Source organism: Mugil cephalus, chromosome 20, assembly GCF_022458985.1.
Source record: "Mugil cephalus isolate CIBA_MC_2020 chromosome 20, CIBA_Mcephalus_1.1, whole genome shotgun sequence".
Lineage (NCBI taxonomy): Eukaryota > Metazoa > Chordata > Actinopteri > Mugiliformes > Mugilidae > Mugil > Mugil cephalus.
In genome coordinates, this window is record NC_061789.1 from 12196388 (window position 1) to 12221169 (window position 24782).

The 24782-nt window shown below is 42.1% G+C and overlaps 1 protein-coding gene across 4 annotated transcripts; it reads left to right on the forward strand.

Moving 5' to 3' along the window:
• The first annotated feature begins 532 nt into the window (after positions 1-532).
• arhgap27l (Rho GTPase activating protein 27, like) lies at positions 533-24523 on the forward strand. 4 transcript variants are annotated; one of them, XM_047571933.1, is made up of 22 exons: positions 533-635; positions 5118-5238; positions 6409-7382; positions 11809-12006; positions 12859-13038; positions 13125-13280; positions 14126-14194; positions 14328-14411; positions 14524-14601; positions 14718-14798; positions 15262-15327; positions 16604-16671; positions 16845-16932; positions 17147-17248; positions 19097-19195; positions 19299-19371; positions 19974-20090; positions 20779-20877; positions 21171-21248; positions 21473-21607; positions 21861-21966; positions 22373-24523. In XM_047571933.1, the coding sequence occupies exons 2-22, from the start codon at positions 5208-5210 to the stop codon at positions 22545-22547; spliced, it is 3057 nt and encodes a 1018-aa protein (XP_047427889.1). In that variant the 5' UTR covers positions 533-635; positions 5118-5207; the 3' UTR covers positions 22548-24523. The 4 variants fall into 4 exon arrangements, with proteins under 4 accessions (XP_047427889.1, XP_047427892.1, XP_047427891.1 ...); XM_047571934.1 differs by having other exon boundaries at positions 560-635; positions 5160-5238; XM_047571936.1 differs by lacking the exon at positions 15262-15327.
• Positions 24524-24782: the final 259 nt, after the last annotated feature.

A 24782-nucleotide genomic window follows, 5' to 3' on the forward strand; every position in this document is an offset into this window, starting at 1 on the left:
AATGTTTAACTGAATACACTGACATTTAAGAGTCAATCTGTGTGTGTGTGAAAATGATAATGTGAATGTAGATATTGTTAGTAATGGGTATAAACCCAGAACAATGAAATAAAATAAAATAAAATAAAATAAAATAAAATAAAATAAATAGTTCAGTGATTAAATAGTTGCCTATACTATACAATACTGTAGATGAGGCCTGCGTAGTAATGTTTTTGAATCATTCAGTAAAGTCAAACATATTGCAAAGGGAAATGTCCAAAAAAACACACGTGTTCCTGAATGCATCACAAGTTTTTTTTGTTTTGTTTTGTTTTGTTTTGTTTTGTTTTGTTTTTTAAGACGCCACGATGCACCGCCTGCATGTGGCCACCAGAGGGCTCCCTTCACCCGGATTGACAAACCTGCAGGTCTGACTGGGACAAGAGGAGGAGGAACAAGAGGAGGAGGACAAGCTGGAACCGGCAGGTCAGGGGCGGGTCCAAAGTGTGTGTGTGTGTGTGTGTGTGTGTGTGAAAGAGAGGGAGAGAGAGACACACACAGGAACCTGTTGGAGTCATTTGGACTCACCCCTTCAGGAATAGGAGAGAAAAAAAAAAACAGATGAAGCAGGATGATTCAGACTTTTACTACAGGTAAAACAAAACTATCTCTCTCTCTCTCTCTCTCTTTGTGATTACTCCAGTAGGTTTTCAAACTATGGGTTTAAAAACTAAAAAGCTAAAAGAACAAAAATCTGATTCCTTTTAGCCCTCAGACGCAGCTTTTGGTTTGGTGTGTGTCTGTGTGTTTGCTGTGCTTGTATGTGTGGTGTGGTCGGGTGTGTTTAGCTCTGAGAAAAACACCATGTCCCTATTTCAGGCTACAAGCTGAGCATGTGCAGGGAAAATGACAAAAATAAAAAGTGAATCGGGCAAAAACAAACAAACAAGCAAAAAAATGTTGAAGAAAGAAGGGACCTACGTTGAGCAGTGACTGAAACACTGAGCATTATGAAGATAGCTTCAGGTTGAAATGGGGGGAAAAAAAGGGTAGAAAAAAAGAAAAAGATTTCATTCTCAACACGGACAAACACCAGAGCGTCCCTCAAACGTTCAGTCGTCCTTAATGAAGTACAGCAGCACAATAAGAAAACACGAGGATTAGACAGAAACCAGTTCATTTGATTTATAGACCTGGCAATTGAAGAACAAAAGGAAGAACGACGCTTAAAAAACAAACAGCTCACAAAGTTATTTGTCTGTGACTAATTCTTAGCTATAGCAACAACATGCTAAACACATAACTAAAAAATATGTGTACGTGTCATTTATGTCCATTGACTGTTAAAAAAAAGGTTTAAAACTGTAAAATGTAAACTGTAAGTATGTCGTAAATCATCTAATATTAGTAAACCCATTCTTCATTTAACCGTTTAACGGGAATCTTTACATTTCTCTTTACATTTTGATACGATTGTTGTCAAAAAACAACCTAAAAGTCACATACAAAGATTTTAAAAGCCTTTCCATGTTCAAGTCACGTGTGTCTAATTTACCGCATGTAGCATTGTCAGATTTTTATTTTTGTGCGGAAACCTCACATTGCACTAATCTGTAATATGTGGGTATGTTCCTATAATACATCACACTGAAAGAGGAAATGAAAACCACAGTATGGATGCTTTTTTCTTTTCTTTTCTTTTTTTTCAGTGGATTTCAGAGTGAGAATCTCACATGTTGAACACTATGGATTCAATCCTTTGCACTTTTTCAGCGTACAGCTGTGTGTTTACTGTATTTATTAACTGGAGATATCAGCGGTCAGCCTCTAGATTTATTTCCTTTTAGTGACGTTGGAAAACCCTGTCACAGTCACAGCGCGTGTGGTCGAACCCCATGATGTTCAGCAGAAAGGTCAGGTGGTTAATCTCTGTCTGTTTAGTCACTGATCACTTCTACGTGGCTGCCATGGTAACTGGACGGTTGATAAACCTTGAGCTTTGCTCAAAAGCCGGGGTTTAATCTGTGATTGATTTTAACATTGTTTAGTCGACAACCAATCAGAGAGGGGCGTTTTGAACTGGAGTCCAAGCGCCGGAAGTTCCCGGGGGACTGTCAATGTGCTAGTCAAGGTCCTTGGGGTTTTAGTTGAGGAGGTCTTGCAGGTTCTTACATGGCTTCATCCTTCATGAAGATGACCTACGTAGAGCCTAGCGACATAGAGAAGCTGCCAAAGTGGAACCACGTGACTACCAAGCAGACCAATCACAGCTCTTGCTGTCTGCGTTGCCGCCGACTGCATTTCTGGGGGTGCGCGGTAACGCCGTTAGCCTCCGCAGCAATTTAGCGGAGAAGCCTAAATTATGCTTAAGTTTAACTGAGGAGATTTGGAGATATGGGCATTTGTATGTACTCGTGTTCGGCGAACTTTCAGCTGAATTACGCTGCTGAAAGGTTCAGCCTCCATTGTTGTAAGTGAAGCAGGAAGTAGCAACAAAAATTAGCCCAACTAATGGTGGCGTTGTTACGGAGCGAGCCAGTAGTATAAATGTCTCACACCGGCATTGGCTATGTGTGTAGGTTACACATCAAGGTCCCGCAGTAACACTAAAAGCACCTTAAGGGGTTTGAGTTGTTTCCAAGGTCGGAGTCCCTTGAATGGGGTTGTCAGGATACATTAGCAGCTTTTAGTGGTTCATCCGATCTTTCGGCCGGTCTCGAGTACTTTGAGAGGTTGTAGAGTTTCTTTCAGTGTTTTCAGACTCACTTATTCTTTGAAAGGCACTCAACAGGTTGGAGCGATTGGTGAAGGCGCTGCGGTGGTTTGAATGAAGACGGAGTGGTTGTTCAGCTTGTAGAGTAGGTTGGAGCTGTCACTGAGAGCATAGGCCTCGGGGGAAATTGTTTCCAAGGAGATTTGGGAGTTTTCTTTGGTGACAATTATAAGGAGGTGGTAGATATTTTTAGAGGGCTGTGGAGGAGTACAGATTTGTGTGTGAAGATTGCAGGGGTTGCTGGAGAGGGTGCTTGAGTAGTAGCAGATATGTGTAAGGTCATTCAAATTTTCTTTCATTGCAGAAGAAAGTAAAGGGTTTTGAAGTGAACCTTGAATAGAAATGAGAGGTCCTTGATGTCATGTAGAAGGTCCTTGAGTGGGTAGTAGAGATCCACAATGAGAAGAAGATTAAACATGGGTCTCGTTGCTCTGGTAACGTGCAGTTTGACGCACAGTTCGACAGCGGACAGCCAATCAGAGAGCAGTGTTTTCTGTGTGTGCTGCAGATGTTTAGACAAACATGTTGGTGTTGTCGTCTTGAGTCGATGCGGTCAACGCGGTGCATTCCTGTAAAGCCTGTGTAGGAGTCAGCTGATGGATTTACGACAGTTATTTTTGTTCCTGCTGTTTGTGTGACCACGCCCACTCTCAGGCCAAAGGTTGAACTCTCTGAGGATGAGGGCCGCCGCCATTGGCCGCCGGGCTCCCGATGTCACAATTCGCCGAGCTGCTGGGGTTTGTTTTATCCGGGGGAAATTCTCCTTTAAATTTTTCATCTGTTCTGATTGGTCGGCGGGGCGTGTCCTGCCACAAACCCTCGACCTCGGTTTGATGATTGACAGCTCCATTTATTTTTTCCTTCAGTCCTGTGGTCGCCTAGAGCAGCGTGTGTGTGTGTATGTGTGTGTGTAGGTCACATACCAGCCTGGCGGTGTGGGTGTGGCTGAGAGTCACAGACAAACATAGAGAGAAAGAGAGAGAGAGAGAGAGAGGGGGGATGGGGAGGGGCAACTGCATTCCACCATATCAGAGTCTCACACACCTGCAACTCACCTGAGCCAGGTGTGTTTGCGCAAATCAGTGGTTGTTTGTGTACTAGATCAAAACACCACCATGTTAATCAATCAGAGACTTAAATGATCCTTTACATGCTGATGACTTAATCAGTAATAAATATCTGAAACATCTAAAATCAATCGCAGTAATCAAGCCGACGGCAGCATGGAAGCACTACCAGGGGCCTAAACTAAATCAGCAGCAGCCGAGATAATCAGATGACATTTACTGATCTGTGAATTTTGTTCATATGTACACGGAATAATCAAACAGTGACCACCGCGCTGTCCCACTGAACACATCGACTGAAGTTACACTATTGTCCCTTCACAAAGACAGGAAACACACACACTCACACCAGTGTGTGATGTCACGGAGGGGCGGAGTCTGCGCTGTCCATGTGGGCAGGTCTTCCACCGCACAGGAAGAGCAGCTTCCCTCTATAAACAGCTGGCCTGAGATCAGCCTCCTGCTATTGTTCCGTGTGTGTGAGCGCCTGGCTCACATGTCAGCTGGAAAATTCAAGAAAGGACACATTCAAATTAACATGAATCCTTCCAGGGCAGCTAACAGTCTACAGATTTAAATTTGAGTATTAGACTCCACCCACTTACCTGTGCTTCTTATATAGAGGGGCGGGGCTTATCACTAAAAACTCTCCTGTGCTGATGAGCTCTAAATGCAAACTTTTTATGCAGTGATTGCAATGAAGGTAAAACCTTCATTTCTTGGACGCTGTGTCAAATAATCCGAGACGCTTCCCGTTCAAACGTCTGATAAAGTTTTTTAATCAGCGAATCACAGACTGGATGAGACCAACTGCTGGATGCTGAATTGTTTTTGAAGTCATGCGAAAGTGAAGCTTTGCGTTGCTTCAGAGCCGCTGGCGGAGTGCAGAGCTGGTGGTAGTTTGACTTGTTCAGACACGAACACGGGAGCAGAGGAACTCATAACTGTCATTCTTCTCTGACATTCTGGGAATTCGGTGCAATAGAAACTCTGATCTGGTTAACCAGAAGCAGGGACTCTAGGAAATCAGAATAGAGATCCGCTGAGATTTGGAAGTGGGGTGAGCAGGAGGTCAGAAAGAACCAGTGACAGAAAGTCTGATTAAACAAATACACTGTGAAAATTCAACAACAGATCCTCTGCGTGTTTTCAGGTCTGTAGTTGGAGTTGTAAATGAATGCTTCTCAACACTCTTGGACTGTTGTTTGATCATTACCTGTTTTATGTTCATTTGCTGACTATCACAATTCTCTTTAGTTCGTTTTAAAAAATAAGAAATGAATTGATCTTTTAAGGGGGCTGATGATCAGGTGTGACCTTTGACCCCTCACCTTCAGAGCCGTCTACCTGAGGTGGTGGGGCCCAAGGAGCCCAGGGTTGTCAAAATGGCAGCGACCTCATCCCTGCTCAGCCGAGGTGAGTTAGAGACACGGCAGCATTAGCCTTTAAGCATTGCTAATCTGTCAGGTTGTTGTGCTGTTTTTATTATTAGTTTATTGAATTGGGACACGACACATTAATGCATTAGCCATCAGTGTAAATTCACTGGACTTAGCACAAATGCTAAATTTTAACTGTACTCCCAAGGCAGGTACAGACACAGAATACTTTAAAACAACATCATGCAATAGACAATTACAAGCTGTTAGAAGCGGGAACACATAAATTATGTTAGCAGCTAAAGTACCAACAGTATCCTCAGTTAAAGTAGCAGGTGAAGGTAACTGCAGTAGTCAGAACAGTAGCATTAGCAGTGGAGCTAGCAGTGATATTAATAGTAGTGGTGTTAGCAGAAGTAGTTGGGTCCGTGTATGTTTAGGTCATTGGATTTTCCGTTCAGAAAAGGATATTTAAAAAACAAACAAAAACATAGTGGTTAATTGATTTTCATTTTCTGTTTTTAAAAATAAAAAAATAAAATCGTTAGACAGAAATAAAAAAGCGCCCGTTAATCATATTGTGCGACCGGAAGTTGCCGTTTTTCAAAGTAAGAGCACGTATGAGGCCGGTGCTGTGTTTATGGCTAGGGCACCCAAATATATGACTTCCCTGGCTAAAATGTCTTTGGGACCTCACTCTGCAAAACGACGCTTGTCATCTGCGGAAATCTCTGCACGCATGTCAGAGTGATGTTAGCTAGCAGCTACCTATTCCCTGACTATATGTAGTTATTTTTAGCATTTAACTGAAATAGTGCTCTTACTTTGAAAACGACAACTTCCGGCTGCACAGTATGAAAAACGGGCGCTTATCCCGTTTCTGTCTTCTAACGATTTCATTTTTGTTTTTAGAAGCAGAAAATTAAAATAGACCGTTTTTAAAATCTTGTTTATCCATCCTCGGCCCAAATAAAGAAATATGCCTTGAATTACAATTTAAAATTTTGAATTTTAAAATGAAAATTAAATAACAACTATTTGTTTTTGTTTTTTAATGTCCTTTTCTTAATGGAAAATCCAATGACCGATTCAATCCATACACAAGGTATAATGATAGGGGTATTGATGTAAACAGCACCACAGTTACCATTACCATTAACCAGAAATCCTATTTATTTACACTGAAACTTCCTACTTGTCCTTTCAGGTCTGGGTCTGGTCTTGGTGGAGTTTCAGTATGAGTACAAGGGACGGGACGGGGAGCTGGTCTCCATCAAACCAAATGAACGCTACGTCCTGCTAGCAAAGACCAACGACCACTGGTGGCAGGTCCGGAAGGACAACAACTCCAAACCCTTCTATATCCCCGCCAAGTACGTCAAGGAGCTCCCGGCGGACTTCCCCTCACCTCTGGACTTTGCTGATCCACCCAGTCTTGAACCTGTGCTGCATCCTGTGGCAGCTCCAGTCCCCGTCCCTGTACCTGTCCCGGTCCCGGTTCCAAAGCCTGTGGAGGACTCGAGCACAAACAAAACTAAACCGGGGGACGAGGTGACGATCCGGCTGAGGCCTGACACCGCCACCAGACACCACAAAAATGAGAACCGCATGTCCACATTTGGTGTACCGCTGGACTTCCATGACATACCTGTGCCGAACCAGAAGCATCCCAGCAACCCTCCTCCGGGTCCTGCAGACGCCGGATCCACAGCAGGGACTACAAGCATTTTAGATAGCAAAAAGCACCCACACCTCTCAGCGCTCCTGGACGACCACAGGGATGCGCAGAAACCTCGAGTTCCCAGCTTCAGTCCAGCTGACCCGGTCTCCACACCTCGGCCCCAGACCCAGCCCATACCCGTGGAGACGCCGGTAGTCCCCCCGCACAACAACCTCCACAACACACCCTCACCGTCCATAGGTCACCATAACGACCGGGAGTCTCCCATAGAGCCGGAGGAGGAGGAGGAGGTTGCGGTGGAGGAAGAGTCGAGCGTAGAGGAGAGCGTGGAGGAGGGCGACTCAGTGAAGGACCAAGAATCAAACCACATCTACGAGTCCATCCAGGACCTGAACCTGGACGTGGAGGCTCTGGTTGGAGGAAAAGTGAGTCCAGGATCTCCACCTGAATCTGAACCTGAACCTGCACCCGAACCTGCACCTGCACCGCCCCCGAGACAGGTAAGACACCTTTCAGCCCATGTTCCTGTTCTTGTGAGATATCGTCGGTCACCGACCAAAGGCCAGAACAGGTTCTGACTACGTCCAGAGTCAAAATCAATCCAAATATATCCAAATCTGTGAATATAGGTATGAATAGAAATGAATCATCTGGAATAAGTCAAATAAAAATCCATCTGTCATATTAGACAGAAAAGTGTTGCTAAATAAATGACTGATAATTAATATTGTAAAGATTCAAACTCCTGAACATTGTTCTGAAGTAAAGCGCCTCTGACGAAGAAGAAAGGAAGATTTTAACAACAGATTCTTTTTGTCAGGTTAAAAAATGCAATAAGAAAATGTTGACGTTGACATTTAATTTGTCTGATTTGCGCAGCAACCTCAGTAAAAGAAACGTTTTTGTGTTGATACGCCTGTAGTAAATACGTTGACATGGTAACGAGGAAATGGAGGCTCAGACCCAGAGTCACAGCGATTGTAAGTCGCCGTGTCTTTTTAATGAAACGGCCTCTCAGTGACTCAGAGTCACATCTGATGTTGTTGCGTGGGTGAAGTTCGTGAAAGCTGGAAATGTCTCTGAGTTGTTTCTTTCCTGAAGTCACATGTCTGCGTGTCTGTTTCCTGCCTGATCTGAGAGTTGGCAGACAACAACAGTGATGAAGAGATTAATCAATGGTTTATCAGCTGCTAGTGAGACGAATCAACAGAAGTGATTAAAGTAGATCGGGTCGGTCACATTTCTTCTTCCAAAATAAAAGCCCTCTCCAGCCGCTTCCTGCCGCCTCGACAGGAAAGTCAAAGGAGAAAAAGAAAAGGCTGTTTCCTCTTTTTATTCTCGTCAGAACAGAAACAAACTGCTGAACCTTGACCTCCATGCCCGCTGAAAAACATTCCAAGTCCTATTTATTGCTTTTATTATACATTTTAGTTAATCATCTACTTTTAATGTATTCATTATGTATTGTGTTTTTTTAGTTGTTTTTGTTTTGTTTGTGTGTGTCTCTTTTTAGACACTAAAGTGTCAGTGCAGTCTGTGTGTGTGTGTGTGTGTGTGTGTGGTGGTGGTGGTGGTGGGGGAAGGGGGGGGGGCAGTTCAGGGTCTCGTGATGTCACAGCAGGATGTGATGATGTCAGCAGGATATAGTGATGTCACACCTGGCAGGATATGTTCAGGGTCGGACAGGAAACTGGGAGCGGGCAACGCTACAGCGACACCTGCAGGATTCAACAGGAAACAGTCCCGCAGCAACTTGACACCTCTGTGTGTGTGTGTGTGTGTGTATCTGGTCTGACTGGTTTGTAATTGAATCGTGTCTTGCATGTTGGCTGTAAAACACTGTAGACTCTTGGCTGAAACATATTGAAACACTAAAGGAAGCTGAAGTGTTACTTTAAGAGCTTTTCTACTGTATGTAGTTGAGACACGGACTCATCGGAGCTCTGTTGTAAATTAAGATAAATCCTTTAGCTGTGCAACCTGAAGTTGCTGCGGAGGTAAATTCAGCTTGAACCGCTTCGACTGTCGCTGTAGTGTATAAACCTTGTGTCGAGCTGAATGATAACCATTCGATAACTGAGCGTGGCTTCAGTTCAGGCTGGCTCACAGGCCCAGCCGATCTGTTCATCAGTAAATCAGCTCAGATCAGTGGCGCCAACTTACGTTGCTTTAGCTTTCCTGCTCATGCTTTATCTCGGCAAGCTGCTTTTGAAACCCGCCTCCACCCCAGCACCTCCTTAAATGCTGTGTCAGTGTGTTAATGTCAATGCTTGCTCTGTTCTGTACCGGGTCTTTTCTGTTTATTCACTTCAACTTGAAATAATTCATCTCTCTTGCCCGGCATTGTTTATTGTCTGAGTCTGACTAGTGTACAGTATAAGCTCCTTTTGGTAATCATTAACACTTCTAAGTCTAACCCAACTAAGGAGTGGCTCTATAAACACAAGACAATCATATCTAAGTCATTGCCACTTTAAATGTATACACCTAATATATCTTCTGAAGGAACTGAAAACAGTTGAAGAAATGTTTGGTTTCGTCTTTTTAATTTGTAACAGCAGAGATTATAGTTCAGGTTGTTTATATAGTTGAGGTTGTTTCTGTGAGTGCACTGGCTCACTGGTTTGTTTCTGGCCCTCTCACCAGTCAGAGAGATGTTCTGATTGAAATCATCGAGTTCCTGATACCTGATCATTGTGAATTAAATCTTTCATCGTAACTCACCTGCAGATTTGACCAATAATTGCCCGTTAAATGTCACCAATGCGCCAAAACATGATGATAAACGGCGGTTAATCCACAACCACTCTGAAGGTCCCTGTGGTGTCAGGTTCGAAGATTTCAGCCACAGACCCTTTTAGTCCATGAAGATCTGAGTCAGACATTTTTTTTTTGTCTGTCTGTCCTGCTGGAGGTTCTCAACATATTGGAGCTCCCCGTCAGGTTTCAGAGTCTCATCCTCGTTAGTTGACCGACCGAAGTCAAAGAACCGACTGCTCGCTGAACGCCCCATAAATCCAGACCCCTCTAAATCCTGATACTACACTGATTGCGTGTGTGATCCTGGACGATCCGTGTATTTTAGCACGTAACTGCAGTGAAACGTCCTTGTCAAAGCTGTGCAATGTTTGAGCAGGATTAAAGACCACTTGAAAACATTTAGCCTTCTCTGAGATGTTCCAGGACGCCTTGAGATTCCTTGAAGCTGGGGAAACGATGTGGAGACCTTAGCGAGTCCGTGTCCTGTTAGCTCTTGAAAGGTGAGGTGCAGGTGAGGTTTGAAGTTCTCACAATATTCCAGAGACTTCACTGAGAAGTAACTGAAAAATGTTTAGGGGACCTTGAAGATATGGGCGTCCACTAATAAGTTCGATGTATTCTGTGTCCCTCACGAGAAGATTCATGAGATGCGTCTTGAGGAGGTCCCAGTAGTCCTTGTTTATGAATTGATTAAGACGTTCAATGTGACATCCCATATTAGGTCTATGATTCAAGAGATCATTCTATGTCTTTCACTGATTTTGGTTCCAGGAGTATATGAAGAAAAATGAAAGGTTCTTGAAGGCTCACGAGTCCCTGATTGAATCCTATTTACCCATAAATATGTTTAAGCTAAGAAAGTTAAATGAGAGAGTATTGTTTTGGAGCTTGCAGGCTGGTATAGAGCAGGAAATGGACAGTGAACACATTTAGAGAAATTCAAAAGAATCAGCTCCCAAAAACATTCAGACTGCCCTCAGAGAGGGGCGTGGCTACATTCGTGTTTGTGGGCGGGGCAACTGCCTGCACGCAGGCAGGAGGCGGGGCTACATCCTGCAGAGATCTGCAGTCTGACAACATGAAACATGTTTAGTTACAGACAGATTTTAATCAGAATAAGAAACTTTCTGGCTCCTCGTAAACACAGATGTCGTATGGGTAAGTCCACTTTTACTGGCTGTCCCTTTAACAGCGATTTGTTTTCTTTGCAGATTCATTCTGTTCAGCAGTGTTGTAGCTGTAAAGGTCGGTTTCACAAACATGCAAGAGCAGATCTAATGTTTCAGAGCCGACAGCAGGTGGATTTGTTCAGGTTTATATGAATGTCACTTGTCAGCTCCAATAAAAGACTGTTTAACATTCAAATCTGATCCCGGACTCTGGTTTGTTACAAGTTTGTTTAATGGTGCAGGTCTCAGATTTGTCTATGTCACAGGGTGCATAAGGATAATAAAAACAACAAGAAGAATTCGTTGGATTTGGCATTCAGTTTATAGCTTCAGGAGACGTTGTTCAGAAAAGTCTTTTGTTGTTATATGCGTGTGGACATTACTCATGTTGCGCTGACAGGTCTCATAATGAAGATTAAAGACTGAATGAAGATTTAATGTCAGAACAAGTCCAGCACATGAACGTGAAACCGTGTGACTGTCCTCAGAAGTGATGAAAACATGGCCCGATGTGTTTGTGGGTGTTTATAAAACATGGGAGGAGTTCTTCCTGTTGGGCATCAGCTCGTTCTCCCACAGAGAGAGGGAGATGATTGTTGTAAATGTGCCAGAAAGCACGGAATTTCAACATTACATTGTTAAAGTCACGACATCTCATTTGTGTTATTTATTCATTTTGTTTTATATTTTTTTTAAGGAGTTTTTTTTACGTCCTCACTGTAACCGGTTCGGAGTTATCTTAGTGAGATATTCAATCTGTTCTGAACTTTTCACCCGTTCATTTCTGGTCTCTGTTGGTCATAATTGCTTGTATAGAATTTCGTAACAAAAAACTGAAAGCATTTGTGACACAGAGATTAAGTGAAATTTGTTAAATGGAAACATATTCAGTTCATGTTCAGTTTCAAACATGGTGGCTAATGCTTCATTGACTCTAATAAAACCTTCTTAATAAAAGCAACCAGGGTGGTAACTTTCTGTCTTCCTCTCTCTGCAGGATCACAGCTCTCTCGGCCCCAGCTCACCTATCTACGCCAACGTCTCCTCTCTGAAGAAAACGCCTCAGATATCCGCCTCTGGCCCCTCCCCGCTGTCGTCGCCACCGTCTGACCCGGCCCCCTCCATGTCTTCGGGCTCCTCCTGCTCCAGCTTGATAAGCCCCGTCTCCCCAGTGAGCCCGCAGGATGAATGGCAGGTAAGGTGACGTTGGGCAGGTGTGTAGAGTTTTCACTGTTTCATTGAGAAGAAAAAAAACAAAAAAAATGAAAGAAACTGAAGTGGGCAGGTGGAAGATACTGAGAGGAGTTGAAGTGGCAGTTGTGACAGAGGTACTGAAAGTAAAGGAAGGGGCAAAAAAAAAAGCAAGCTGTGAAAGGAGGTGAAGCGGCTGTTGTTAGGAGCAGGAATATATATTTACAGTAATTGAGATCGGGAGTTACCACAGTGAAAGAAGTTGAAGTGGCAGAAAGACGACCACACAACTGGGGGGAAAAAGCATTGAATACGTTAAAGTTGAGATAGTTGGAGTATTATTGTTGTTGAAGTGCTATATATGAGATTTTAGCAATAGAACATATTAAAGTGAAAGGATATGAAGTGGTAGATCAAACTGAAAGGTAGGAAGATGACAATATCCACAAGTTTAGCTTTGACAATAACAAGAAAAGTAAAGCCTCAAAGGAAAGAGTGACCACATGAGAAGTAAGAACTGAAGGAAGTTGAAGCGTTGAACAAAACCGAGCTGCAGATTGAAGCACTTGGTTAAACAAAACATCCAGCAGAAAACTTTCTTAGATTTTCGTTGCACATTTGTGCCCTTAATATTTCCGTGTTAAGGTTTCACATTACGTCGAGTTTGGATTATGCTGCGTTCATGTTACCGCGGCTCAGAGGTAATTAAAGTTTGATCAGGTGTTATATGAGCTCGTCAGGTTTCTTTCCGTCATCGCACGAACGGTCAAAGCTGACCAAGGAAGAGGTTCAGCTTTTACTCGCGCTGTTGTGATGCTTTGACGACGCTGCTCACGAGTAAACGTCCTCCGTTCAGGTGCACACCGACAAGGGCAGCGGGAGGGTGTTTTATTATAACCCCGTGACCAAAAAGACCACCTGGTCCGACCCCCGCCTCCCTCAATCCCCGGCGTCGGGAAGCGCCGACCAGTCCAGGGGGAGGGAAGGTGGACAGCCGATCTCAACCTCCCCTCTGCTCTCCCCCGCCTCCTCTCAGGTACAAAACCACCACCTTTCACATGCGTTTATCAGGGACCAACTAAAACACTAACGCCTCCCTCCTCCCCTCCTCCATTCTATCAGGGTTCTTGCGGCTGGAAACAGCTGACGGACGAAGTCTCAGGGAGATTTTACTACCACAACCCCACCACAGGGGATGTATCCTGGACTGCACCGGAGCCGCTCTCCCCGTCATCACCCCCCGGATCTACAACTTACAGGAGGCAGGACAGCAGCCCGGTACGACTCTTGTTTTTGATCATGTTTCAGATCAGCAAAGTCAGAACAGAGATATAATGTTCTAAAACTCAAATATATGTATTTATGTGTGTATTATTTTTTTTTAATTTTCAAACACTTAACAGGACATGGGAAGTGAAGAAAAATACTAACAAGGATTTTTTCTTCTTCTTTCCCCTTTAAAACGATGGAAAATAACAACAAGGGCGAGGAACAAAACAGAACAAAAAAATAGACAGTGATAGTAATAAAACTAAAAAGGCAAAAAAGAACCAGTAATAAAACACAAATGAGATGGGAGGATTAGTATCAGTCGAGTGTTCGTATGATAGAAGCGATACTGTCGTTAGAGTGTATAGAGTTAAGTTTGTGTGAGCAAAACCGTGTGTCGAATGGGGAAAAAACCTAATTAACAACTGAAAAAGAAAGGAAGAAAAAGATAAATAAATGATAATAAGAACGTTAGTGCTTTTAAGATAACACTAGTCAGGTTGAGGGCGTGGGAGTAAATGTAAGACTCTGAGGAGACCAGTTTGGTCTTGGACAGCGTCTGAGGGGTTTTCCATAGAAATGTATTCTGTGAGGATGTTTAACCAGAGTAAGAACTTCTTTTTTTTCTATTTTAACAAAAACAACCTACAAGTTATGTTATGTTTTTTTTTTGTTTTTTTTTTCTGAAATCCTTTCGTATTTTCAAGCCTCACGTAAAACTAAATAAAGTAAAATCAGCTCCTTTATTTGATCTTCAAATGCTTCAGATGCTCTGCTGTGTCTTCAGGATAATTGTATGCAATCAAAAGTGAGGGATGTCCTTTAATGATTCTTCTTTATTTGATTGTTTGAAGCCTCCGCTGCCAGAGGAAGATTATCCTGTCGACCAAGACGGTGACAGCACTGACGTCCTCTTTACAGCGGTACGACAGACACACTGAACGTGAAGTCCACTTTTATTTCACGTGTGAATCTTTCATTGGATTTGGTTGACCGACCCGAAGGTTGGCCAGAGTGTTGTACGGCTTTTAATCTCCAGCCTGCTTCCTTTCCCAGCATCCTCAGCAGCATGTGGGTCCGATACCTAGAGCTCATCTGGACCTGAAGGACGCGAACAGCTCCCAGCCGAAGCAACAGGAGGTATCGGCAGAGATCAATCAGTATATTAATAGTCATCCTGTTAGTAAACCAAGTGCCCGGTGAAAGAAAGTTCAGCTGGACTGATTGCTGCAACTTCTTTATTTACCCCCAGGGGCCAATGGGCAATGGAGTCTCCGAGGAGGGAACTGTGCTGCAGATCAAGAACTGGAGGCACAGCCTAGCCGAAGACGTGAGTCCCACCGGGTTTAAAATAGATTTTATAAGATCATATCTCATGTGAGCATGGGCCGTCTCGCAGGACATGGAGCCTGTTTTTGTTTTAAAAGATCATTGTCCGTTTTCCAGACGTTTGCTCCGAGCCACAGAAGGAACATCTCTGACCTCACTGAGGTGACCAACAGAAGACACTCCCCCGACAGTCCGCAGGTATACGCCGCTGGCTCAGTGTTTCCGTTCACTCAGTTACTTTGCATTTAGGTCTACTAGCTCAGTGACTCTCAACCTTTTTTGGGTCCTGGACCCCAAGCATATTTTTGATCTACACTGACGACCCCCCTCCACCCACCCCGAATTGGCGAAACAGATGTACTTAGATAAAAATTATCCTGTGTAGTTTAGGTATATAAAGCTTTCAGTGTCATTTGAGTAAATGTATCCTATGTGTGTGTGTATATTTACACACACATATATATAAATGATCTTTTTTATCTTCTTGCAATTACATCACAGACCACTACGGGTCCACAGACCCCCAGTTGAGAATCACTGTACTAGCTTACCTGCCCTTCATTCATTCATGCATTCATTCATTCATGCAATAATTCATTCATTCATGCAATCATTCAATCATCTGTCAACGCCTCATGTCATCCTGTACTCCCTCACCAAGCTTTCTGATAGGTTCAAACTGAAGAGGAATCGGTCCAATCCGTCAGCACCCCCCCGTCCGCAGCATGTAGGTCCCGGGCTCTGATTGGCCCCGAGTGTATGTTGGGTTGTCTCTGTGAGATGTTAGCGGAGCTTATACAGCAGCTCTGGTTGTACTAACCTTTGTTCTAACGCACACAGGCTTTTATTTGTCACATGACGGGAGCTTTTTGGGCACGGTCTCAGAGAGTCTCAGTCTCAGGGTGAAGGATTTTAATTGAAGGTGATGGACACTCATCAGGTAGATGTCACTGAACAAGTGTGAAAATGTCCAGATTCGACTGTCAGACTTTGACTTTTGCCCAGAAAGTTGCTCAGTATTTCTTTACTAACCCTCCTAATCACACATTAACGACCACTCATCATTTGAACTATTGGTTCTGTTGTTCGGTTCATCCGTCGTTGTTTTTCTGTTGGTGGTTCTTTTGTTTCAATTGTTGGTTTTGTTGTTTCTGCTGGTCTGTTCTCGGTTCTCATGGTGGATCTATGATGTTTGTTCCAGGCTGAATGCTTCTGATCTTTCTGTCATTATGGACCTAATTTCTGCTTGGTTAAGGCTGAAATATCTAAGAAAAAATATGCATGAAACTTGGCTCAGAGACATTCATGCTGGAGTGTGACAGTCCAGATAAGATCAGATCAGACAAGGCACATTTAACTTAGACCACAAGAGCAAGAAGAGTGACTTGTGTAACATTTGTTAGACAAATACGTTGTCCCAAGACAACACGATAATTAATGCACCAAATAAATCAAAGTCAGTCATATATTCAAGGATAGTATATGGCAGGTTCATATGTGACTGTGGACGTTGGCGTTCGGTCTCACAGAGCTGTTAGCGTGGATGTGGATGTCAGTGTTGTGACAACATAAACTGGAAAGTGTCCTTCTCATGAGCCCTGCTGAGTTTAAATCTAGTTTAACAGCCTCCAGTTGTGGGTTTTTGAGAGGTTTTATAGGCGTGTGAGGATATTCTGCAGGTCACAGAGAACATTACCGGGCCATTAAGGAGATTTTTGAGTTCTTTCAGGAGTCTTTAGATTGTCTCTGAGTATGTTTTCATGTAGTCCTTGTATCGGCGTGTGCAATTTCTGGGTCTCAGATTGTTTTAGGTATTTTTAGAACATTTCCACAACTGAGCAGACCGATGGATTAAAACATTAATGAGGTTTATAGAAAAGCCTCGAGGCAGATACTCGCTCACTCACCGCTCCCATGTTTACAGAGGAGTCACATTTCAGAGCTGACCTGCAGGTACAGAGAAAGCTCAACATAAGACTCACCCTGTGTCTGTGTCTCTACAGGGACACCTGCTGGAGAAAGCAGGAATCATCAATAAGACCAAAGTGGCTGATAATGGCAAGAAGATCAGGTGAGATCCAAACTTGAGCTCTTGTTCTACCTCAGTTTGTTTGTGAAGTCCTCACAAAATGAGTCATGGAACATTCTTGTAGAATAAAATAATTTAGAATCATTTTCTGACTGCTCTTTTTCGCCTGATCTCTTGAGGAACTATTAATCAGTGTTTGAGTTTTTGTTGCACAGGAAGAACTGGAGTCAGTCCTGGACGGTCCTCCATGGAGGGATCCTTACGTTCCACAAAGACCCCAAATCTGCTCCGACTGGAAGCGCTGTAAGAACCGGTCAAACACATTGTATCAGGCCTGCAGAGGCCTTCAGTGTCATCATTGCTTGCTGTATTCATGTACAAGTATATGAGTCAAATGTTGAGTTAATAACAGTAATTCTAAATATAAATATAAAAGTCTTACATAGACTGAACTGGATTACGATGTTTATACATAGTATGATGATGATGATGATGATGATGATTTCTCTTCCCTCAGATGAAGGCATCACAGATTGTCCCAGAGTACACCGTCGAGCTCAGAGGCTCCTCGGTGGGCTGGGCCTCCAAAGACAAGTCTTCTAAGAGGAACGTTCTGGAGGTAAGCTGCGCTACCATGGTTACAGTTGGCTGGTTATGTGTTGCTGTTGGTTACAGTCTGTTCTAAGGCCGGTTCCCATATAAAGAGATCCTCTCGTCGTTATGGATCTGGCTTTGAGTATGTAGTTGACGTTCCAGCCTCTGGTTGCATTAGTATAACTTAAAATAATAATAAATAATAAATATTAGTGTGCAAACACACACTAATATTCTGCAATGTCACAAGATTTATTTCCATCCAGTGTTGCATTAATCTTTTATCACTATCTTGTACTGATGATAGGAGAGTCTGACCACTACGCAAAGCCCAAAGATTTTCAGTGGCGTTAAGGTCTGGACTCTTGACCATTGGTTACAATGGAAGATAACATCCACTGATGTAATAACCTGGTCATTCAGTATATTCAGGTTGTCATCTGACCTCATTCTTTGGAAACAATGTTGCTGAACCTAGACCTGAGCAACTGCAGCAACCCCAGATCATAGCCCCACAGACTGGTACAGTAGATACTAGGCATGATGATGGCTGCATCACTTCATCTGCCTCTCCTTTTACCCTGATACCCCGTCACTCTGGAACAGTGTAAATCTGGACTCATCAGACCACATGACCTTTTTCCATTCTACCAGAGTCCAATCTTTATGCTCCCTAGCAAATTGATGCCTTTTAGTCCAGGTTAGCCTCACTGATTAGTGTTTTTTTTAAGGCTACACAGCCGTTCATTCACAAACCTTTGAGTACCTTTCACATTGTATATGTGGAAATGCTCTTACTTTCACCGTTACTCACTGTTACTTTTCTTCAATTTGAATTCACCAACTCTTTAAGTGGTCGCCGGTCACGATCAATCTTGACTTTTTTCCGACCGTATTGCTTCCTCGAAGATAATGGTTCCCCACTATCCTTCTAGTTTTTAATAATGTGTTAGACAGTTCTTAACCCTATTTTAGTAGTTTCTGCTTCAGTCTCCTTAGATGTTTTCTCTGCTTGATGCATGCCAGTGATTTGATCCTTCTCAAACAGACAAAGAAAACATCTTTTCTGTGATTATGGGATGTGTTGTTTTGACACGGTTGTTTAAGAAATCAGAAGCTACTCATTGCATCAGTTGAGCTTAAATAACTTGTTGCCAGCTGAAAGATGATCACCTGTGCAGTAATTATCAATGGGAGTCTTGTACCTATTTGCTTAGATAAATCCAGGTGGCAGCTTTTTGTGGTCAGGCAGTGTATAAGGACAAAGTTAGCAAGCTGTTCTAAAATACAGCGGACACTAGCTCAAAGCCCACTATCAGTAGGCAGTTGGCAAATTTATATGTAGGAGTCAAAGTCATGGACAGTGTTTCTTTGAGGTAAATGTTTGGCGAACTTTGTGTTCACATCACCTGTATCAGTTGCTCCCATTAGTCATTGATTGACGGTTGAGATGTACATTAATTCTGTATCGGCCCACTTCACCTCTATTGAGTTTCTATTGAGCTCTGACTTTTGTTCACCTTCACGATCTCTGGTTGACACACAGCTGCCAATTACTTCCTGTGTGGACGGAGCTTTAATGTAGCTACAGCCTGTTCCAAGATTGTTTAGTTTAGTTAAATTTTAATGCTCATCAACTGTGTATTTCCACATATGCGGATGATGTCCTATTTTACTTATAGACATGGCCCAAAGAGAAACTGCCGAAGGTAGTTGGTTATTCTTCTTCTGTTAATATGGTTGTTATGAGCACAGGAGATGTGCAATTCTCCCCTCTCTGACAGTCCATTACCATGGTTACTTGAGCATCAAACACCCTACGTTTTTTGTACGTTGTTTCTGACCTCGGTGCCAACTGTTGTTGTGTCTGCAGCTGAAGACTCGACAGGGCTGTGAGTATCTGATGCAGTACGACACAGAGAGCATCATCTGCGACTGGCTCAAAGTGATACAGGACACCATCAAGAAACTGGTAACACAGCACACACTACGAACACAACTCATTCCCTTCGGAGTTTGCGTTTTGCAGATAATCCTGAGGACTAAAGACAGCGGAATTGGTTTGTGTATTTCAGGAACAGGAACATCTGTCAGACGACGAGGACGACGGTGCTTCAGACAAAGAGGACAAAGACAGGAAGAGGACGTGTGAGTCATCTGTCTGGGAGTTTAGACCTAGTTGAATCAAGACGGTTGTTCAGTCAAGTGTTCAGCATCAGCAGTCTTTATTAAGAATCAAAGCTCCAAAGACGGTTATTAAAGTGTTTCTAAGATCAAAAATCAAAGTCAATGTGGAGGTGGAAGTATTAGCAGGTAAAACCTTAATTTAATTTAATTGCTACGTCAGACTGTAAATAGCCGCTGATTCTTCAGATACATTTTTTTTTTTTTCAACTGAGATGAATGGACAACTCACTTTCAAATACTTTTTTACAGGTAAATTGTTTGTGTAATGTTCAGGGGACTGGCCCAACTAACTTTTATTTCCCAAGAACACACAGGAAAGACTAAATTCCTTTTAACTGGCTCGTAAGTGAACGCAGCATGAAACATCAGAAGTGTATAAGAAGAAAATTTGAAACAACACACTTATTTACAGACAAATATCTCCTCTGATTCTCAGAGATACTTGCTGATGACTTCCTTGGCAATTCAAAATAAAAGCCCCAGTTTGGGGCTCAGTGGAATATCATCCATCGATCAAATTTAATTTTAATTTCAAGCTTATTCTTGTCACTGTGCTGTTTCAGCGACCAGGAATACATCAGGAACAGACTCTGAGCAGAGACGAGTTCGAACCAAACTGCGACGCTTCCTTCAGCGGAGGCCGACCCTGCAGAGTGTGAAAGAGAAGGGATACATCAGAGGTAAAAAAACAAATGAGTATGCCTGTGTTCTCTGAACTCAATTCAAACAAAAAAGAGACACTTTTTAGTTATTTATTAGTTTTCCCCTTATCTAATTTATGTGTCAAATCCTCATTCCGTGTCACTTTTACATTTAAGTTTATAGAATGTGACAGATGTTAGCCATAAAATGAGAAAAAATAAAACAATTTAAAAAGCAACAAATAGATCAAACAATATACAAATACAAACACAAATACAATTCTGACTTTATGAGATGTACCAACGTGTGAGAAGTTTAACATTTTGAGTATATGGACAAATAAAGTATATACATAAATACATCTGTACAATAGCATCATGTTTTTCTTTTTTTATGTCATGATCACAACTATTTTAACCCAGGGCACAAACTATTTTGTAGAACAAATTAATTAATTTGCTTCTGTAAATCTTGAGCTATTTCTGGAGTTCCACATGGAAACATCCTGGGGCCACTGATGTTTTTATGAAACCTCAATAAGATTCAAAGTCATAGTTGAACATCTTATTTTTCTTGTTCGTCAGACTATGGGTGATAGAATGACAAAGGTGACAGTTTCTCTGTGAACTGATTTCATCTCGATCCTGAAGTAGCACTTCATATCTTTCCTTAAGCACTTCGCTTGTTCTGTTTATTTTTATGTTGTTTTTTTGCCTGTTCTTTCAGACAATGTGTTTGGCTGTCATCTGGACACACTCTGCCACAGAGAAAACACCACCATTCCCAAATTTATTGAGAAGTGCATCAGAACAGTGGAGAGGAGAGGTAAACACACAAACATTTCTTCTAACAGTGTTTAAGGAAAGCAGCTCACACAAATCTGGCTATCTTAATGGAGGGACATACATTGAACATTGTCCTGTAGTACATTTCACAGTTTTTGTTATGATTATTTACTGTATATTTTGCAGCAGCACAAATATTCTGTAAACCTGCTAGCTGAGCTGAATTTTTACAGGTTCTTAGATCCAAGGCAGGATAAGGTTTATCGTGTACATGTATTACAAATTAGCAAATGTTATGACTCATACTTGAACATGAATGTTTCTTTGGTTCAGGTCTGGATGTTGATGGGATCTATAGAGTGAGCGGAAACCTGGCTGTGATACAGAAACTGCGACACAAAGCTGATCATGGTACGATTCAGTCCATAATACGCAACTATCAGCTGCTTTTCCTCTCTTCTTCGGAGATGCATTGTAAAGCACTAAAACTCTTGTCATCTGTGTATTTTAACGTATGCAGATGATACTACACTTATTGATGTAATTACATTAAAGATTGAATGCTCCAGGAGATAGCTGATTTCAATGTTTTATCTGTATTTATGTATATTTTTATCTGTCTTTGGTCCCTGCAGAGGAGCACTTGGACCTGGAGGATGGACAGTGGGAGGAGATCCATGTGATCACTGGAGCTCTGAAGCTTTTCCTGCGGGAGCTTCCAGAACCGCTGTTTCCATTCAGCTGCTTTGAGAAGTTCATCGCTGCCATCCGTGAGTACTAAAAATGACACTAATACTCAACCTGCAAAATGTGGCTCAGATGTTTAAACCACCAAGAATGAAAACATTAAAATCACACTAGGTTTTAGTTTTCTTTCAACCTTTAACTTGGTTTGGTAAAATGCTTTGGTAGCAGTCTTTTGTAATGTTGCTGTTGATGTACAACACGAGAAAAAATGGTCATTATGAGCTAAGACACCTTGTTAGTGTGTTAAAGGAGCTCTTTGTGTTTATGTCTATGCAGAAGTCCCAGACTACAACCTGAGAGTGTCCTACATGAAGGATCTGGTTCAAGGTCTGCCTCTGCCAAACCATGACACCATGGAGCTGCTGTTTAAACACCTGCGCAAGTGAGTTCAGTTTAAGCTTCCTATAGCCAGCAAGGGGGAGCTGTGGCCTTGTGGTTGGAGACCAGAAGGTCTCAAGCTCACATACCCCATGTCCATGCCTGATGTAACTTGTAACTTGATGTAACCCAACGTGAACAAGACACTTCGCACCCCACTGCTAAACACTGCTGTGTGAATGGCCTGGTTAAATAAAGAAATAGATAAAGACATAAAACAAATGTAGTACTTATTAATAAAGGCAAGTGTGGTACATTGATTTGTTTTATTGCAGAAGGCATGCGATGCATTCGAGTGCACTTCAGTTATGTTCGTCAGTTAGGGTCAAAAAACAGCATTCCCATTTTCATCAACTCAAAGTATGGCTCACAGAAACTCTCTTCCTCTCTCTCTCTCTCTCTCTGTCCAGGGTGATAGAGCACAAAGACTCTAATAGGATGTCGGTTCAGAGTGTCGCCATTGTGTTTGGACCCACGCTGCTTCGCCCCCAGACGGAGTCAGCCAACATGACGATCCACATGGTCTTCCAGAGCCAGATAGTGGAGCTCATGCTCAATGAGTTCCAGACTGTTTTCTCTAGCTGAAGCTCCTCTATAGCCTTCAAGAACCCTTTAAGGAACATCATGGAAGCTGCCAACAATCTTCAAAGACCCTCAGAAACTGTGGATGTAACATTTCCTCTTTTCCAGCTTAAGCTTAGTTGGGATTGAACTGGAACCAACTGGCAACCAGATGATGATAGCTATATCTGAACCAAGTAGAACCTGAGTGGAACCACTGAAACCCTTAACTGGTTCTGAAGACCCTGACATCAGCTTTAATGCAAAATAACAGAGGGAATATATTTTCTTGGCACCTTAAAAACCACCAAACATCTCAACATGAACAAAAACTCTTCTTCACAAGAAAATGCAAGTTCGGGCAGATTCAGCGTAGAGTGTAGCAGGTTGGTCACACCACACCCTTTCTAACCACTGTGGCTGAAATGATCCCTGTTGAACTCGAATGAAACCCTCTTGAACCCTGGATTATTTTTCAAAAGCATCTTCACTTTCATGTACCTGGCACATTAAATTTCCTAAATCCAGTTCCTAATCCAATAATTTCCAGTTTATTCTTGAGGATTATAAAACCCGGAACCAAAACAACATCTCCGGGGTTCAAATATGATGAGCTGTGCTGGAGCCAAAGCAGCACCTTCACTTTGTTTTCAAGTCAATACACCAAAGAGAACACAGCTACAGGGCATCTCAGTAAAATCCAAACCAAATGTGTGGGAGCTCTCCCAAAGGTTTGGAACCTCAATGTCACTCTTTTCTCCTCTTGATTTTTCATCTTACACACATGTTTCAGCAACTTTACCGAGCCTTAAATGACCCAAGTTTAAGTGGAGTCACCTTGAACTGATTCTAGGATCTGAAATCCTTAGACACAGACATGACAAGCTGCAATGAAGCAACAGAACAATCTTTAAACTGCATCCAACTTTACAAAATAAAACTTTAAAACACTCCTCATGACATTTAGACCTCCACTTCACGCCAGTCTCCAGGATCCTAACTCTGTTCAAGACATGACAAGTCTTGCATCTGGATTCTCAGGAGCTCACACCAAACAGGATTTGCACATTTTCCATGGAAAGACTTAAGAGAATGAAAGGAAGTATTTGAAATAAACATGGACGCTTACTCACAGCTGGAAAACAAAAAAAAAGACTCACAAATGGATACTGATGCCAATCTATCAGCTATTGTCAGTTCACCTGATAGAGGATTGTGTTGTTTAGTTGGGTATATAACACTTACCTTGATCAGAATGGTCAATATGATTTATTACAGTTGCCTATCTTTAATGAAGAAAACCTTCATGACGTGGATTCTCTACAGTCGGTAGGAGAAATCTACCTGCTTAGATCTAACTCCCAAGTAATGTGTTGGAAAACACAGAAGAAAAAAAAAACAAAAACAGAAACATAGTTAATTTACAGTATTGACCCTGAGCCCATGTTTTATGTATGGTTGAAATGAACAAGACCTTCATCTCATTAAACACTGGATCAGACTTCGTATTGGTGACATGATGATGTTGTCAGACATGTACAGAGGTACAGTAACAAGCCACGTGTTGAAGAAAAGGTATGAATCACTACTTCAGTGGATGGAGATGAAATCAGATCAAAGAGGAACCATCACTTTTATCACCGCAGTTCCACAGTTTGACTACCAAGAGAAATGAGATTTATTTAGTGTTAAAGACTTTGAACCCTAATAAGATGTAATAGACAGATCAGTGGATCCAGGATGTTTCCCTGAGGAACTCCACAACCTACTCTGACAGAGAAAAGGAGATTTACAGAAGTGTTTTAAGGAATTCATTTTACAAGAATATTTTTACAGTATGTTTCCTGCTGTAACAGTGAATTAAGCATCTGTACAATGCTGTATGTTTTATAGTGTTGAGTTTATACTGTATGCACACAGAACAAAGATAACAGAATAATTTCTGTATATAAGAGGGTATTTTACTGTTATTAAAAATAAAACTGACCTTTAAGACTTTGTTCATTTGTTGCACTTTTGTGAAATCACGAAATGAGAACCTATGAAGAAACTGAAGGCATGTCAGATATGTGAACGATAACTACATCTCATCCGAACCTATTGGAAAAGTTAAGAAGCGAAGACGTAGCAAAAGTTATAGTGGGATACACATTCTGTCAAGGTGATTTTTGCCTCTGCCATAGATTGTATCCCAAACATAGAAGAATATGCAGGTTGTCAGCGGGATATTTAACCTGTAATTTACTCCAAAGTTTCTGG